The sequence below is a fragment of the Rhamphochromis sp. 'chilingali' genome (genome assembly GCF_963969265.1).
Source record: "Rhamphochromis sp. 'chilingali' genome assembly, chromosome: 10".
In the NCBI taxonomy this organism is placed as follows: domain Eukaryota; kingdom Metazoa; phylum Chordata; class Actinopteri; order Cichliformes; family Cichlidae; genus Rhamphochromis; species Rhamphochromis sp. 'chilingali'.
In genome coordinates, this window is record NC_137937.1 from 31,153,048 (window position 1) to 31,171,213 (window position 18,166).

The window sequence follows — 18,166 nt, forward strand, 5'->3', positions numbered from 1 at the left end:
AGTTTAACTAACTATTTACATAGCCTTACATTGAAAACAAGTTAAATTGCTTATGACTTGGTAAAGATTATCTGTCATGCCCAGACAGTGTGGAGAGAAGAAAACAGAGAATGTATTTAGATCAGGTGAAGTTCAGTGTTGTGTCTCTACAAGACCACAGGACTGTCAAGGCTGTGTGAGGGTTTTATGGGCGATGCCTGGGTGAATAAGAATGCTCCCAACACTGAATTAAAAGATGACTCCTGCTCTCCAGAAGCTTGACAGGAGAGGAATTAGATGAGGATGCCAAACACACTGCAACAATCACATCCAGTGGTTTTTATAGGAGAGCTGGTGGTTTATTTTCTTTGACTGGAATTCTAGAACCCCCTCTGTCATAGAGCAGCTGTGAATAATCATCTAAAGGACAGAAGAAATCTCTACATTTTAACAAAAGAACACTGGTCCATCCAAAACATGTCATTAAAAATAAAGGAAAACTGAGGACAGTCCATATGTAGAACATAGAGCAGAGGTGTCACAGCAGGTTTTAATTAAAAGTTTTTTTTCAGTCTGGGGAGCTTTAAGGGGGCTGCTTCAATGTTCTGGACTGAATCCCATTTAACACATCACCTCTACCCACACAAAACCCACACCACACACTGAGCCACAACAGTCAATGTGGGTTAAATAACTCACTATTTACAAGACAAGAAGACAGACACTGCCCCTGTGGGAAGCCAACTCAGTCCCCAGAGTTCTTGGTCATAACAGAGCTATTTAAGCAGTTTGAATTTGAGTTTTTATGTCCAAGAAATGCTCAGCTAGACTGCAAAAATACAAAATGAAAACAGAAATGGTTACACCGAACAAACCAGGTACAGAAGGGAGCAGCCTCCAGGCAAAAATGTGTTGACATGTGAGTGGAGGCAAGTGGAAATTATGGGTGAGATCAAAAGGTTCCCCATCAAAAAAAATGATTGTTCTCCTCAGTGAATGGTTGTAAATGTATACAATAACACTGAATGAGCTGAATACTATTGGTTAATTATTCAAACTGTTCAAACAAATTCATTTTTTTAAAGTGGGCTCTGCCTCATGGTTTGGTCCACAGCCTACTCCTCCTCCCCTCCTTTACTTTGCAAACGGTAAGACATTATTAACACTCAGTAAGTTAAGCGGCCTGACTAGTAAAGCCTTTACTAGTCCCTAAGGACCCCAAAGTGCTTTACACAACCAGTCATCCACCCACTCACACTGGTGACGGCAAGCTACATTGTAGCCACAGCCACCCTGGGGCACACTGACAGAGGCAAGGCTGCCGGACACTGGCGCAACTGGGCCCTCTGACCACCACCAGTAGGCAATGGGTGAAGGACACAACGACTGAGACTGTCCAAGCCGGGGCTCGAACCGGCAACCTTCCGATTACAGGGCGACCGCCCAACTCTTGAGCCACGATCGCCTCTAACATCAGAATAAGTTAATCACATTTACTGTTCTAACCAGGCTGCATTTTAGCTTTGATAGGTCTCCATTAAATGTTGTGCTTTGGTTTAGGTGCCATGTTAATCTTAATGCACGTTTATGGCAGCAGTTGGTGTGTGCAAATACAACTCACTGAACTGATTTTATTTGGTTTTAACAGTTTCCTCAATGTCCCCCACGCCAGCCTTTTTTTAACAAGCCTGGAAACACCCCTGCTGCACACCTGCCAGCAATCCTGACTATTCATTACTTTGTGTCCCAACTGCCTGGTCCTCAGTGTTCCTATATTAGAGTCATCCCAAGAACACACATTTTTGAAATGTATTCAGTATTTAAATGAAGCCTCCTCCCTCAACACACAAACACCTCTAAGAAAGATAAAATCCTTCAGCGACCAGACAACAAAAACTCAAAGTGGCTGAAATCCCCAAATGACATCCTGACTGCACACGGAGCACTTTGTTTTCACAAGGAAACAAAAGGAGGAACATTTCCCAGTAAAAAAAACCACACAAAAACAAAGACGAATCCTCTGGGTAGACACCCAAGTATCTTTTACTCGAGTCGCACATACAGCAAAAAAGCCCAAAACAAACTCTGATACGATTCTTACCTGTTCCACCTGTTGCACTTTGACTGTAGGCTCTTTGTTTCTGCATTGACATCTGACTTTTTCATACACCACCACAGCAGACCACATTAAACACTGCAGGAGCTTGCTCTGCCATCTTTTTTGTAAATTTTCACTTTAATGTGAACACAAACTCACAGAAACACACACACAAAGGTTGTTACCCGACACTGCTGGATTCAGGTTTGGTAGTTTCTGCTCTGTAGGTGCAGAATCACATTTCGTTTTTGTTCTCTGAGTATGAGTCAAGGTTTCTGTTTGAAACAAACCCAGAACACAAAACACATTTTAATCACTGAGTTTTATTGGCACTGTAAAGCCGCTTTGGTTAAAATGTTTATTTGGATATTAAAAGTACATAACAATACTTTCAGTAGTTTTTCACAGTGAAACTATCACACAATAACAGAGTTGGTACAGTCACTTTATGAATGACATTATTGGCACAGTTAAGACAAATATTTAAACACATTTAGCCTCCAGTGATGATCAAAAGAAAGGATTTAAAGTTTAGGAAATACTTTCATTTTCACTTTTCACATATATTAAACCTTTAAAATATTGGAAACCGCAAAAATACATGATCATGTTTTTTCCTGGATGTTTCATTTTAATGCAATTTGAGCAAAGTCATCTATGACAGCATAACGGGAATAACATGCTGTGGCAGATAATTTCAAAAGAAACTTTTCTAACAGCTCAACAAATATCAACACAAACTGTTTGCGGGCAGTGTGTGTGCTAGCTAAAGCTGCCCAGAGATGGAGAACGACGTAAGAAAGACAGGACAGAAGAGGAAGAACAGGGGTTATATTTAAAGGTAAGGACTGCTCAGTGATATTTGAAAATTGTAAACTGTTACTATCATGTTTTATAGTATCATTTTTAATCAAACAGTGGGTCTGTTTATGATGTGTTCTGATAAATTATACACTTTCATATTTTTTGAAACATCCTGCGAAACACACTGAGGTAAACTAACTAATTCAGATTTTTCAGTGTTACGCTGATGGATTTACAGTGAGGCAGTGTGTTGGACCAGTGTTGGACTGTTGTGTTCATGGTCAAATTGGGTTACATCCAGTGTAGCAAATTTGATTTTAGGCAGATGATGATGTGTCCTACATAACAGATTCAAGCTGACTACATTCATTAGAATTGGAATACAGATTGGAATTTTGTTTGTAGTCTCACATACTAACATAATTTTATGATGATGATGATTATTATTACTACAAGCTTCAGTTAGCTTTGCACAAAAATCGCTGGTAGAAATATCCTCTAAAAGTACTTTTAGTACATCTCAGAGCCTGCACTTTTACCGGAGTACTTTTTAAACACAGGTTTCTGTACTTCTATTTACATAAAGAATACTTTTGCCACCTGTGATGATACTGGAAAAAGAACATTTTATGTATATTATTTGCATAACTGGGTCTTAATTAATAATTTCTAAAAATATGTGAAAATCTTTCATGCTGCAGAACTAGGATATATCAGTAATTCCATTTTATTTTAGAAAATAGTGACGAGAAGTTGCATTAAAAATGGGTTGACCTTTTCAAAGACATTTTAAGAAAATTAAACTTCATGGATTTGATTTAAAGACTGAAAAGCACAACAAAGACCATCACAGTGCATCATTTTCTAAACTGACTGTAACCCTCAGAAGTGTGGAAGCAATTATAAATCTTTAGTCAGCCTTATTTTAGTATTGAAGAAGAAGAATCTGGTCAGCCTTGTTCCAATACACTGACAATAACGTGTGATAATCTTGTGATGTCTTATTCATCACTGCTGATCACCACAACCCTAACCCTACGGTAGAAGAATATGCCATTTTTGCTTCTTTTTTCATATTCTTTGCAATCGTGGGAACAAAAAAGTAATTTTAAGTGATGTGTATAAACTATTTATTTAAGACTATTATATAGGAAAGAAGATCTTTTTATATATCTCCAAAATACAGGTGTATGGTCACAGCTGGAGCCATTATTTAAACCTCACAGGGCTAAAATTAGCTGTGATTAAATAAAGTAAATAAAGAAAACAATAATTTGATCCACAGTCAGCTAATGCTTTATGAAACATTGCTTCCGTACTGATGCACTTTGGTTCATTTTTTGCGTTCCTCGATCTCCTCCACCTCGCTGGACTCATCGACTACTTTGCCATTGATCATTGTTTGAGTGACGACTTTCACAATCTTCCTAGTCCTTACATCGGGGTCTTCTGTAACACAGGAGCGAACAATGGTTAGTCACACTAATGCTGCTAATCTAAAGCCACAGAAAGTGTCATTAACAGTGTAACAACAGTGCTATACTCAGATAAGAAGTTTATATTGAGGCTACGAAGCCACACTGACCCCGAGAAAAGGGATTCCTACTTTCCCCGAGTGAGTCATGTGCTATTTTGATTTTTTTATGATCCCGTGTGAGTATCAAGTGAACACATGTTCACAAAAGAGTTTGGATAGCAAAGGAAAGGATCAGATTTTCCTGCATTGTTGGCCTACTGGAAGAATTTAAGATGACTAAAATTACCCAGCTTTACAAGAGCAGACTGTAACAGACATAAAGGACAACAGCACTCAAGTTCTTTTTATACTGACTTCCTATAGAAGCCTGTACTGAAACATGGGACCCTTTTGCAGTAGTGATGAATTCTGGCCTCTGGTATGACACTGGATACCATTCAACAATGGTTTTCAAACTTTTTTTTGCCCAGAGCGCACCAAAGTTTCGAGGCACACCTGTATTCAAGTGTGTAAAAATAGATTCTGTGGCCTCGATCATGCCTGCTTGAGGATAAGCTGCAGAAACTGCTGGTGAGTAAGCCTTCCTTTTTTACATTGGTTGCATTTGAGTGATGTACATTTCATCACCAATGAGGTGAAAACGAAGCTCCGAACTCTAATTATTTGTCCAAGCAAAGCTTTACTAAAATTTTACCAAATAAGAGTGTGTTGCTCAGAGGGACTCCATAATAGTGACAAGACGTCCCACCTCTGCAAGCGATAATATCCAGTTAAGTTGGCCTTAAAATGCATTGCGATTGGTGGATTGTAGTGTGACAGTGTGCCGCAGTGAGTCACAAAACATTTTCAGAAACACGAACATCTGCATCGAGCCTTGAATTTATGTCACTCTGTCCCAAGTCGCATAAATTCTCAAATGTTTGGAGCACAGACAGCAGCAGACACCGTGGATAAATATCTATTCTATTCTCTTGTAAAGTTCTCTAGAGTTCTCTTGTAGATTACATTTTTAGTTGGTGCGTTGTATTAAATGGCTGACAAGTGGACATCTGCAACGAGTGTCACGATCACAATTTAACACAAACCGTCGACAGCCTTTATATCTCTGGTTTAAATTCAGCAGTTTTAAAGCATGTCAACTCTGGCTCAGAAAACTTGTTGGATTTCAAGTGCTTCTCCCAGACTAGCATTATCCAACCTAAACTTACAGATGACACGCTCAGATTTGCAACAGATTTGTTAAATTTAATAATCTGAACTTACTTTTAAGAGGTGGAGGGGGAGTTTCTTTCACCCTGTAGGACAAAATTATAATCAGTGAAGGCAAAGCAGAAAGCAGGTTCAAGCAAATACAGTTCTGCATTGTGGGAAAAAACACTTTGTTCTCATGTTTTCTTTTGTCTAATTATTTATTGTATTTTATATTTATTCTTTTTTTCACTGTAGTTATGGGTATCATTTATTACACCTTGTCACTAATATTCATACCATTTAAGGTCATTAAGCTTGTTTATTAAAACTAAAGTACAAACTAAAAGAAAAAACATTTTAGTTAATGATTAAAAATGTTTTAACTAACTGAAACATTTATGCTTAGTGTAGTAAAAATGTTATTACACCTTGCTTGATGAGGCATTGATGCACATTTTTATTGAGAGTCTGACCATCGGTCAGTTGCTTTTAAAAAGTTGTGTGTTTTTATTAAATTACCTGCACTGATTTTTCTAAATTTGGTCTCAGAGACATGCCCTCCATACAGTAATTAAAAAGACTAAAACAAAACAATGAAACTAATAACAACTAAACAAAAACTAAACATTTTCAAATTCTGAAAACTAAACTGAAAATAAGTAAATCAACTCTGAAAACAAACTAAGAAGAAACTAGTTTAAAAACAAAAACTCAAATATGAAATAAAAATACTAACTAGAAAGCACAAAGCTATAATAACTCTGATATGAACAATCATAGTGAACTGAATATGATGCTACAGTTGCTTCTGGGTAGCTTAATTTTAACTCTGTCCAAAGTTTAGTCTATACAAACGTATGTGCAAAAGTAAATAACCAAATAAAATATAAGGTGTTAATAAACTTGAGATTCCTGGTACGCTGATTTCCGTGTAAATGCGACCCCTGTTTCTAATCTATGCTCATCTAAAACAAACTGTGGTTAAATTTACTGGACGGACATGATAATCTTATTTCTGCTAAAAACAAAATGCACATATGTCCCAAAATGGAGAACAAGTCCTTTAATTCGAAGACTAATAAATGTACAAATGCCTCCTTCTTGTAGAAAGTATGAATAACTACAAGAGTCATTTGTTTTTTTGATAATATTCAAGTAAAAAAATATGCATTTGAAAAGGAACTGGTCCTGTGACTGTTGTTATTTTGGGACTGTGCATCCCTTAGGCTTAGATTTGTTTTTCTACTTGCTTACATGTCCTCTCCTTCCAGCAGCCTCCTGTAGGTGGCGATCTCCATCTCCAGGTTCTGCTTGATGCGTAGTAGCTGCTCGTAGTCAGTCTTGTTGCGCTGCATGTCCAAACGCAGCTGAGACAGCTCATCCTCCAGCTGTGTCAGAATGGCCTGAAGACGGTCCATGTCCACAGAGTACTTGTGTCCCGATTCTCCGAGATTTCCCTCTAACACGCTAACCTGTAAACACAGCATACTGATGCTGAATAGCCACAACAGATAACATATTCTCCTCTGTGTTACATAATTACTAAAGCTGGCTTGAATATTCAGACAGGTCGCCTCCTTCGCTATATGTCATCAAGAACTGCGTTTAAGGAACAGCTTCATCCTGAGAAGCACAGATAACAGTCTGAGCATGCATGGTTAAAAACACATAATGTCTTTGGGAACAATAATCAAATTTTGAGTTAGTTGTCTAAAATGTCGTCCTTTGCTTACTTAAGATGGGACTGCCCACTCTGATATTAAAATATATATATTTTTTATTAAAGTGAAATAATTAATGCTCTAATGTCTGTGTGCTAAAGATGAAGCATCAATAATGAGGGTGCTGGCTTAGGGTGACAGTAGAATAGACTTGCCTTTTGGGGAATTAATTACAGAGGAATCACAAATAACAAAATAACAAAACAGCCATTTAAATATTTAAAACTGCATGAACATTTTTTTTGTTGCTCTTAATGGCATTTAAATTGTCATCGATTGTGTACACAGTGATTTCCGACAGTCAGAAAATTTTAAAATGACACGTTATTCTTGATTTTCTGACTTTCTTTAAATCTTTAACTGCTAAATCTCATCAGTAGTGCAAATAGCTAAAATGAGGCACTGGCTATAAGAAGCTGAAATGAAGCCGTTACTGTAAAGGATGCTCAGCACCAGGAAGTAAATCTTTAGGAGACTAAAATGAATCAATTAAAACATAAAGAAGGATCAAAGCTGTGTTAAAGGTTTGGCTTTGTTAAAGCTTTTCACATTTCAAAAAGTAGTATAGCAGTCTTAATTTTGGGAATGGCTAAAAAAATATTAAGTTGTAAATTTATAGTCTGATACTCCTGCTCTAACGGGCTGTATGGTCTTCATGCAACAGTAGAAACTTTGAGGATGGAGGTAAACACAGTGAGGATGAAACGGTAAAGCCTCCATATTAACTCACTGTTCACACGGACCATAAAGAGTGTCACCACTGTCAGAAAATCAGTCAAAAACTGCTGCTTTGTAATTTTACCTATTAAGAAGTTTTCCTGTCAGCACTATAATACGTCTGCATTCATTACTGTGCGATCAGGCTGAGCAAATATCTGAAAGCTACATTTGCCTCCAGTGAACATGTCTGCATGCTGTACATTATTACTGAGTTCACTGGAAGTGGAGACAAAACACCAGGTTTTTGTGTCTTGTCACACTGATTGATTGTGGAAACATTATTAACCTGCTGTGTACATTGTATCTATACAGCAGCAGCTCTTAACTGACAAAAAGCTAGTCTCGACAAGTGTGCGGGGGAGGATGTGAGGATGGGGTGAGGACCAGTCATTCATGTGCCCTCATACAGGGTTTCTAATGTCTCCGTCTCACGGAAACCTCACCGCTGAAGAAGATAAGTAGTCATTCAAATGTATATGAACAAACTGTACTGTACCTGTTTACGAACGCTCTCAAGCTCAACTTCTAGAGCCTGAAGGAAACGCCGCCTCTCACTGAGCTCACTTTGGGCACAACGCAAAGCCTCGTTGCTTTCTTTGACCTCCGACTGTACTGCCTCTAACTGTAAACACATAAAAACATAACATTCAAAACAATTCAACACAGCACTCAACTCAGGGTGCTTCATACTGTAAAGTAAAGACCCGACAACATTAGGTAGAGAACCCCCAAAATCAGGCAATCCCTTATGACTTGGAGACCTTGAAGAGGACGAACGTGCTTTAACAGGAAGAAACCAGAACCAAGATCAGGGCGGAGCAGTTATCTGCTAAAACTGATTTGGTGATGACAGAGAAGGGAAGGGAAAAGAAAATTAATGTAGTAGCATAAAAATGCTCGATGAGTAACAAGAGGTGAAGTACTTGATTACTTTCTAGCTGCCTAAGCTGGTTAACTAAGCAATGTTTCAGGTCAACCTGATGCAGCGCTAACTATAAGCCAAAAGTGAAAGTTTGAAGCCTAATTAGTATATCATTGAACCTAGTTAGGGAGGTGGTTCTGGTAGCTGAAGGCTTTGCTTCCAGTTCTATTTTGAGAAACTCTGGGAACCAGACGTAGGCCTGCAGTCTGAGAGTGAAGCGCTCTGATGGGATAATATAATGCATTAAGGTCTTTAAGATGTTATGTGGACTGACCCTTCAAGACTTTCTATGCAAGAAGGAGGATTTTAAATTAAATGATGAGCTTAACAGGAAGCCGGTGAACAAACAAGGGACAAATATGATCCCTCGCTTTCTCTCTTTCTCTACTCGTTTGGACCAACTGACAGCTTTTCAGGGAGTTTTTAGGACATGCTGATAAAAAGGAATGGCAATAGTCCCGACTAGCTGTAACCAATGCATCTAGTTTGTTAGGATAGGATAAATTGTAATTTTTACAATATTGCAGAGATGAAAGAAAGCAGTCCTACATATTTATTTACTGTGGGGAAAAGACAGAAGAACAAGAGCTGGTTTGTGCAGTTACACACCTTCTTCAGGTACCAAGACTCGGCCTCCTCCTTGTTCTTGCGAACAATGCCCTCATATTGGACCCTGAGTTCAGCCAAGATGGCCCCAAGATCAGGACTTTGAGCCGCATCCACCTCCACGTTCACCTGCTCATTGTCCAAACGGGCCTTCAGGGAGTTCATTTCCTGCAGACATTTAAAGAAGGAATGGAGAGAAAAAGCAGCATCTTACTGTAGATGCACTGTAATGTAAATCATGGTTATAACAGAAATATTTTGATGTCCACCTATTAATCCACCAACTTCAACTTCAAGTGGTTTTACTACACTTAGTACTGCCTTTTGATAGAGACATTGAGCAAACAAAAAGAAGTTGTGTGCTAAAAGAGCTGCTATATTAAATGAAAACCATTAAATGCCTCTGGTGGATTAAGCTTGTAAACTGAGATGTTCAGGGACCAGAGCTGAAATTTAGAAAAAGGTCTGATGTTCAGATGGAAAAAACCTGTTGTCTGCTTGTTTTGTTTGTTTGTTTTAATAAAGGAGGAGCTTTGAGGCTTCCTTTTAACTGGTGTGAGACTGTTTCAGCAGCGTGAGACTGAAGGTGAAAGTCATGCCATCAGCGCGAGAGCTGGTAAACCTGCTTTAACATCATCCATGTTGCCTAATTGGCTGTTTGTTTTCAATGAGCTAACCTATTGTTACAGCAGATGTAGGTTAGAGTCAATCAAAACTCTAATGTACTTTGTTAAATTAGCTTTACACGTCTCCCCTGTGTTCCCTGTGACTTCTTGTGAAGTCAGTCTTGTTTTGGTGCTTGTTTATCTTTCTGTCTTTGTGTCATGTCTGAGTTTCTCTTTCCGTGTTCCGTTTCTTCCTGTTTCATTTTGGTGGTTTGTCGTGTATTCAGTTCTATTTGCCTGTCACCTGTAATTAGATGCAGCTGTTCTCACACCTGTTGCTTGTTTCTCGTTATCCTCTGCATATATATGTGTTGTCTCATTCATCCCTTGCCCTTTATCACATCCTCTCTCATGGCCGTGTCCTTCCTCGTGCATTTCCCCAGATGAGTTGTACTTTCAGCACCTGACCTGCTGCTCTTTGTTTAGTTAAGAGCTGTGCAAAATAGTTGTTCTGGAATTTTAATTCTCGCCTTCCTACTTTGACACCCATAATAACATCAGCTACATGTGCAGGAGTAATCCCACAAAATCAGCTCAGCTTTCATATCACAGAAACTTCACAGCTCTCCGATAACTATTTTACGCTACCATTTCTCACTTCCTTTAAATCTTTACAGTAGTTGTAAAGTTTTTATTCACAACATATGAAGCCTCAAGAAAAAGCCAGTGCCAAGTGATAATCTTCAGAGGACTAGCCAAATATAATAAGGTTTTTTAAAGAAAGAATCCCACCGTGAATTAAAAGTTATTACTGTATTGTTCATAAAGCTCACAAGATAATTAAAGTTTAAATGAGTGATCACTGTAGCTGCCTAAAAGAGTGTAACCACAGGTTGTGTGTCAGAAGGCTTCATCTACTTCACCTTTGCTACAAATTAATTTCTGAGACATTTATATGGTAGCTGCATCAACACCTCTTGGGTTTTGTAGTTCTTACTGGCTGCAACAATTATGAATTTTGTTTTGTTTTTTAATTCTCGATTTAAGAAAAATTAGATGTGTTGAAAAATAACAAAATAAAAAAGCTGCGCTGTACAGTTATGATAACACTCTAATTACAGTCAGTCAAATTTTATACATTTTTAAGACAAAATAAAAAATTCCCTCTGTGTAAAATTCAGTCTACATCCTGGACACCACACCTGACTGCCTAAACACACACAGACTGTTGCGATGACTGGGCTCAAACACTCCTGCTTTGTGTACATTGGAGTTACCTCGTTATCTTGAAGCAGTCTGGTTACAAAGATGAAGGGTGTGTCCCTGTACTTATATTATCGTATTTCAGACACCGGACACTGTTTAAACCTTGTGGGAGAAAACACAAACTGACCTGGCAGAGAACTAGTTTATATGAACTTGTGTCTTGTGAAGAAGATAATAATAATGGATATGTAAACACTGTTTAACCTCTTGTAACCTTCGTTTTGGCAGCAGTCTCACCTCCTGGTGATTCTTCTTGAGGAAGTAGAGCTCCTCCTTCAGGCTGTCCAGGTCTCCTCGGAGAGTGGCGATGATCTGGTCGTGGTCTGACTTTGCTCTCCTCAGAGCCTGACAGTCCCTCTCCACTGACTGGCACAAGGTGGCCTCTGCCTCCCATCTGCATTAAAAAAAAAAAAAACAGCATTAAAGACAAGATTAAATCAAATAAATGAACTTTCACACTTGTGCTGTAGCTCTGCACTTGAGAACAGAAATATCTGATGTAGTCAGGTTGGATATGAGCAATCAACAGAATAACAGCTGTGACTTTATTTCCAAAAGACCCATGTGTTGTGTTGAAGAGATTTCATATATAGAAATATGTACCACAATTTTGTGGCAAGTCAGCCAGGCAAATCAGTAAGAATGCACACATACATTACCACAACATTCTGGGAAAAGCTAAAATTTCTTGAGGAAATGGGGGTAAATGCAGAAAGTAATCACAGAAATTACTTTTAACCTGCCAGCTCTTCCTGTACACTATATCCAAGTAACCACGTTACCTATGGTGCATAGAGCATTTCTAGTTGTGTCAATGTGTCTGAAGTGGCTACTTCCTGCTGTCTGTACATGTGGAAAATATCCCAACACGATTCCCTGTAAATTCTCACAAGTTCATGTTAAGAGAAAAGGAGGTCATCAGTAAACATGTGCAATTTTAGGCCAGGTTTGTACCTTTTGTGTACATTATTGAAAAATACTCATTTTCATGAGATCTGAAAATACTGCAGATTATTTAATACAATCTTTCTGTACCTATAGATCAAAAATATTCCTGCTTCTGCATAAAGAAAAAGACTTTTGAACAAGTACCAGAAGTGACACTTCCACGCTATTTTAATTTTTCCTCAAGTACCTCAGGAGGCAACTAGCTCTTAAAGAAAATCAGTTCCCATGAACTTCTACATTAAAATATCCAACTTTACAACATTAAATAGCAGATTTACAGCCTGTTAACTCCTTCGTGTGGATACTGGTGTTAGGAGTGTTGACACTTTGATTAACAGGCACCTGATAAAGGCAGCTGGAGCTAATTAGTAACTCTTCTGTGAATTTGGCACTGAGGCCACTCAGGAATGGATGCACAAACGTGAAAAATCGCATGCAAACTCCTGCAAAGCTCAAAGTTATTAAGGTCCACACTCACTTTGCTGTAAATAACATGAATCACTGTCAGCTGACATATTACTCCCTCACATTAGACCACAAAACATACTATCAACACACTGTGAAAAACACCAGCAGCAGGTATTTCCTGACTGTCACCTTTAGCTTCACCTTACCAACTGTAGAATCTCCGTAAGGGGACGATTCTCTTTCTGGCCTGCACCATCTATCATATTCCTCTCTAACTGATGTTGCCATTGTTTGGTACTGGAGCACCCACCGTGGGAATAAGGCATTTATTTTGGCCCCTGACAGAAAGGTCATTTATTCATACTGTTTTGCAGTCTGGCGCTCCCATGTGAACACTCACAGCCAGGGAAAAGACTGCAGTGTGACACTCACTTGACCCTGAAGTCATCAGCCGCCAGCTTGGCATTATCAATCTCCAGCATTATACGGGCATTCTCCAGTGTCTTCTTTCTCACCTAAGTGAAAGAACACAATGCACAGCAAGTTAAAATTATGTGTAGTTTTAATGTGTCTAGTTAAATATTAATTTGTTAAGTTGAGTTCTTCCACCAAAACTGCACTTTAAATTAGAGAATTCATGACAGAACATCACGCACAAATATTATTATTTTTTTCTCAAGACAGGAAGTCTTAAAATGAATTGTATAGTCTAAAGCACTAGACACTGACCTCCTGTCCAATGGCATGGGCCTGTGCCATCATCCCCTCAATGTCGTACCCTTTTGGAGCTCTGTCCAGCATAAGCTGCTTGATCTTCACCTCCAGCTCAGCATTGGATTTCTCCAGTGACCGCACCTTGTCCAGGTAGTTGGCCAGCCTGTCGTTCAGGCCCTGCATGGTCTCCTTCTCGCTGACGCTGAGGCCATTGGAGAGGCTGGAGCCCAGCACGTTGAGGCCATTGCCCAGAGAGAGGGAGCGCGACAGAGTGGCAATCAAGGAAAGATTGGAGACAGAGGGTTTGGAGCGGATGCTGCGTCCACTGCCCCTCACAGAGATGTTGGAGAAGGAGGGCTGCCGCACTGAGCGCACAGAGAGAGCAGATGCCATGGTGTCCACTACACAGATAGTTAGATACATTCAATAAGGATCAATAAGGAAGACAAAAACACACCTAGAGGTTTTTTATGCCTATCATACACCAGAAAACTCTGAAAGGGCTAAAAGTCAAGGCACCCTGTCATATCTTAAGGTAGTATGTCATTAGGCATTGTTCAAAGAATGGAGTCACTATTTACTAGGTTATAACTAGTTTCCTTTTGAGATGATTTCCCATCAAGAAAATAAAATAAAAATATTAGTAGATTGATACATGAACAGGCTGTCATGGCCACTTCTGTCTTATTTTGTTCTCAAAATCACCCAAAAGGAAAAAACAGAAAGTACTTCAGAATAGACAACAATGGTTAGGAAAACAGACAGTGCACACCTATTGGTTCTTAAAGTCACATGATTAATCCAGCAAGATCAGCCATTTGATTTGTCTTGTTGGATTTGATAGATCTGAAACAACTCTGAGTTTTATGACTTTCTACTAAACGATTGCCAAAAATGTAACAATAAATGATTTTCTTGAGATCCTGAAAAACTTAAAAAGTCACTTGGATCACCCTGTAACATTTTTTGTCATCTTTTGTCTCCCTTTTCCAGGTTTCTGTTGAACATTCAAGCAGGAAATATTACCAATCATGTTTCTGTTCTACTAAAGAAACACTGTGTTTGAAATACAAGTGCTGGATACCAAGCATCATCACTCTTTCCTCGTCACAGAGTTATTTAAGAAGAACAGCAATGACGTTCTAGTAAATTTCAAGTCCTTGAGAGCTTTACATCATCCAGAAAATGTGTTCCCTATTCAGCTACTCTGAGCTGTAAATTGATGAACAGAAACAGAGGAAAGGGACAAAAACAGTATTTACCTGGAGCTCAGTTGTTCAGTTGGTCTCTTCTTGTCGCTGATGGTGAGAGTGATTGTTGTTGCTGGAGCAGCTTTCACAGGTGAGTCCGGCTGTAGAGGATCAGCTATCCTGGCTGGGGAGGAGCCAGTCATGTAACCAATCCCACAACAACAAAGGAGAGGATGCAATATGACACCTTGTGGAGGACTGAAAAAATACAGAGGTGCACATGAGTTTAAATCAATGTGTCCTTTCATTTGAGGAAAAACTGTACTGCTACTGTCAGTATAGTTTATATTTTAACCTGCCTTTTTCAGGTAATATAAGTATATCTAAGATGAATATGGCAGAAAAATCATTCAAAAGAGAACAAATGTAATAGGTTGTTGGGGGAAAAAAGTTGCATTCACTCAATATTGTTACATAAAAAACAAGCCAGTCCTGCCCAGCAGAAAATTTGGCCTTTACTTCTATATTTGTCCTCACAATAGCTTCCTCAGACTTGAATCTGACCTGTCTCTTTCCACAGTGGTTGTATTGAGAGCAGACACAATGGCTTTAGAGTGATGTGAGAAGGCTTCACCTGAGGACGGCCAGCCAGGATGGGAAGAAACGAGAGGAAACGGGAACAATGAAGAGAAAGAATGAAAAGAAAGTGAAGACCCCTGAGAAATACACAAAGAAATGCAGGGCGTAGTTGTGGATGAACTGGAAACCTGGCTTATATTTACACACTCACAGACACACACACCCACATCAACACGCACAGGCACCATTTTATAAGGGTGAATTGTCTCTCAGCCCTCTATTTCCATCTTAGAGCATATAATCCCTTGTTACTGTTGAAAACATGTATGACTTTTGATTTCTTTGGGCTTTATCATGCCAAGAAGATCAGAGCTCTCAGTGACAGTGACCTGATTTAGTGCTGTATGAATTACATCTCACTGCAGCCATCCCCGCCCAGCGCTCGTCTGCATTGGCCAGCTACATTCTGGGACAGCTCACGGTGGAAACTTTCTTTTGTGCCGTTTCTAAGCTAACCGTAAAAGTCACCTATAACCTGTCTGTTTCTACAGGCTGCAGGCACAGTAACATTAATGACTTAAAGCTGTCCAACTTGGCCCAGAATGAATCAAACAAATGGATATTAACTTAAACTGAATGCAGTCTTAACTGCAGGACAAGTGTGTCTGTATTACAGTGTCACTACATTATAATGTAATACAACTGGATGCATACATGTTGTACAAATACACTTGTGTTGATATTCGTTACATTTTTCTGATGTATGTGTGGGATCTTTGTTCCTTAGTCAAAGGGGAAAAGCCATAAAACTGATTCTCACAAGCACAAAAGCAAGACATAGCAAGGATACAGCGACATCATGTGGCTTAAAACACATACTACAGCAGAGAACTTAAGTATTTTTAAAGCTCAAATTTTCAGACACAAGTTACTTGAATTATGAAGAGACATGGTATGAAAATGAAACATTATATAGAAATAAAGATTTATATTCCAATAAAGTGCAAAACCCTTGAGCTACTCCTGATTTCTTTATGACACAGACGTTCTTATAATTTTTTAAAGCGGTCTTGAGCTGTAGGTCTCTAGGCTTTCTGAAAGGCACCGGCTGCTTGTTCACTCATTTTTCAGTCCAGTCTTTGTATTTGACCATTTTCAGGGGAATTATGTTTAAGTTACTTAGAAATGATTTATAAATCATTCAAGCACAAAAAGGGAACCTATAACTCAAGGGATGAACCAGTGATGTGTCTACACACAACAGACAACTTGAGGATAACTTTAAGTATTCTAAGGATATCTCAGCATGTTCAGTGTCTCCTTGAAAAATTAAGTAAATATGACAAATGGAGGTTGTAGGCTTCAAAAACGCTATCTACAGCAGATGAAAAGCATCTAAAAGTCCTTTCCTTGAGAAATATTGGGAGAAATACAGCAAATCCCTGACATAGGTCCAGTCCAGGTCAGGGGAGTGTCTAAAGCCATCTGTGAGCTAGCCTCTGTCATGGGTTGGGTCTGTATTTCAGACAGTGGTGTTGGAGGATCTTGTCAAATTTAATGGAATTATGAATAATCTGATCAGCATACTTTCGCAGTAAAAGCCGTGCTGGTGGCAATACTGTCAGTCATAGATCAGCGTCCCCAGAGCCCAGAGCGCAACATCCCTGAAGCAGTGTAGGATCAGCTTGACAGAAAACGGAACAAAAAGCAGTCGACATAAAAAAGCTTCTTCTTCAAGAGGCCTTCAAGACTAGCAAAATTCCAAGAAGGCCTACCTGAGAGTGTCCATAAAAGTGAGCATACCAAATATTGACTTTCAAGCTTACTATAAATTGGCCTTATTTGCTTTATCCCATGTAGGTTTGCACAAGTTTAAATAAATCACTTAAACTATTTCCCATTTTCATGTCAAAATATACAAAAGTTCAAGACAAGTTTAAGCTCAAGACACAACATCTTTTGATAAGGGTAATGATTTATGTGATGTTTCTGTTTAGCTCACAATGCTGAAAAACTGGAGAAAAAATGGAAAAACTGGTTCTTAACTTGCAGACTTTAAATTAGACTACAGCCAATATAACCTATAAATAACGTATAAAGTGATTGCACATGTTGTCCTCATGCTTTTGATATCCCATGGCCTGGAATAAGGACAACTTTAGCCTTAGCAGGCATCTCATTCCAGTATGGCAGAAGCTCGAACTGGATACGAAACAAATATAACTTTTTCATGTTGTCTTTCCTATATCGTTATCAGGCCATTACCATGAGACTGATAAATTATTCTAACTGGTGATAGACTTTATATGATCAAACCTTTAAGTGTACTACTACAAGACACACAAATAAGTGTACTGGGTGTACTTTCGTAAAGTTTGGGGTTTTTTTGTTAAAGGGGAGGAAACAGCATTAAGCCCACTGGTCACTGTGGCCCATTTTAAAGTCTGAAAATTTCATGGTATCCAACAAAACCTTTCTCTGATCACCTCTGAGCTGAAAATGAAGCACTTTCTTCTTTGTGTTTTTATCAATTCACTTATTTGGGAATCTCCATTAAAACAATAATCTGTAATTTTAAAGTGCAGTACCTTCATCGCCCACAAGGGGCCGACAGACCACACTTGGGGAATCACTGCTCTAACAACTTTTAAACAGCCATCATTAGCAGCCATACGCCACATAACTGACATGGAAATGGTTGTGCAGAGATTAAAAACATTTAGATCTTTATTGTAATACACTAAAGTGACTTCTTCTTTACTTTATGTATTTAATATTTGTCCAGGACTGAATTATAGGAGAATTTGAAATTTCTGAATGTGTCTGTGAACCTGTGGAAATGGAGGAAGCTACATGATATACAGAATCATTTGATTTAAGCTAGTCTCCATCTGATAGGGTGAAATGTAGTAATTCAACAGCATTCTCAGCCTTCAGG

At 38.8% G+C, this 18,166-nt stretch overlaps 1 protein-coding gene across 1 annotated transcript; it reads right to left on the reverse strand.

The window, feature by feature from the left end:
- Positions 1-2,194: 2,194 nt before the first annotated feature.
- krt1-c5 (keratin, type 1, gene c5) lies at positions 2,195-14,871 on the reverse strand. The gene is made up of 9 exons (XM_080893264.1): positions 14,722-14,871; positions 13,475-13,860; positions 13,178-13,260; positions 11,627-11,783; positions 9,522-9,686; positions 8,487-8,612; positions 6,804-7,021; positions 5,622-5,653; positions 2,195-4,330 (listed from the first exon to the last, which is right to left on the reverse strand). The coding sequence occupies exons 2-9, from the start codon at positions 13,850-13,852 to the stop codon at positions 4,215-4,217; spliced, it is 1,275 nt and encodes a 424-aa protein (XP_080749390.1). The 5' UTR covers positions 13,853-13,860; positions 14,722-14,871; the 3' UTR covers positions 2,195-4,214.
- Positions 14,872-18,166: the final 3,295 nt, after the last annotated feature.

Coding starts and splice junctions, on each gene's coding strand:
- krt1-c5 (XM_080893264.1), bottom strand. CDS start 13,852: ATGGCATCTGCTCTCTCTGTGCGCTCAGTGCGGCAGCCCTCCTTCTCC. Junction 7,022..8,486: donor TTGAGAGCGTTCGTAAACAG/GTACAGTACAGT, acceptor CTGTGTTTACAG/GTTAGCGTGTTAGAGGGAAA. Junction 4,331..5,621: donor TCCCCCTCCACCTCTTAAAA/GTAAGTTCAGAT, acceptor CCTGTGTTACAG/AAGACCCCGATGTAAGGACT.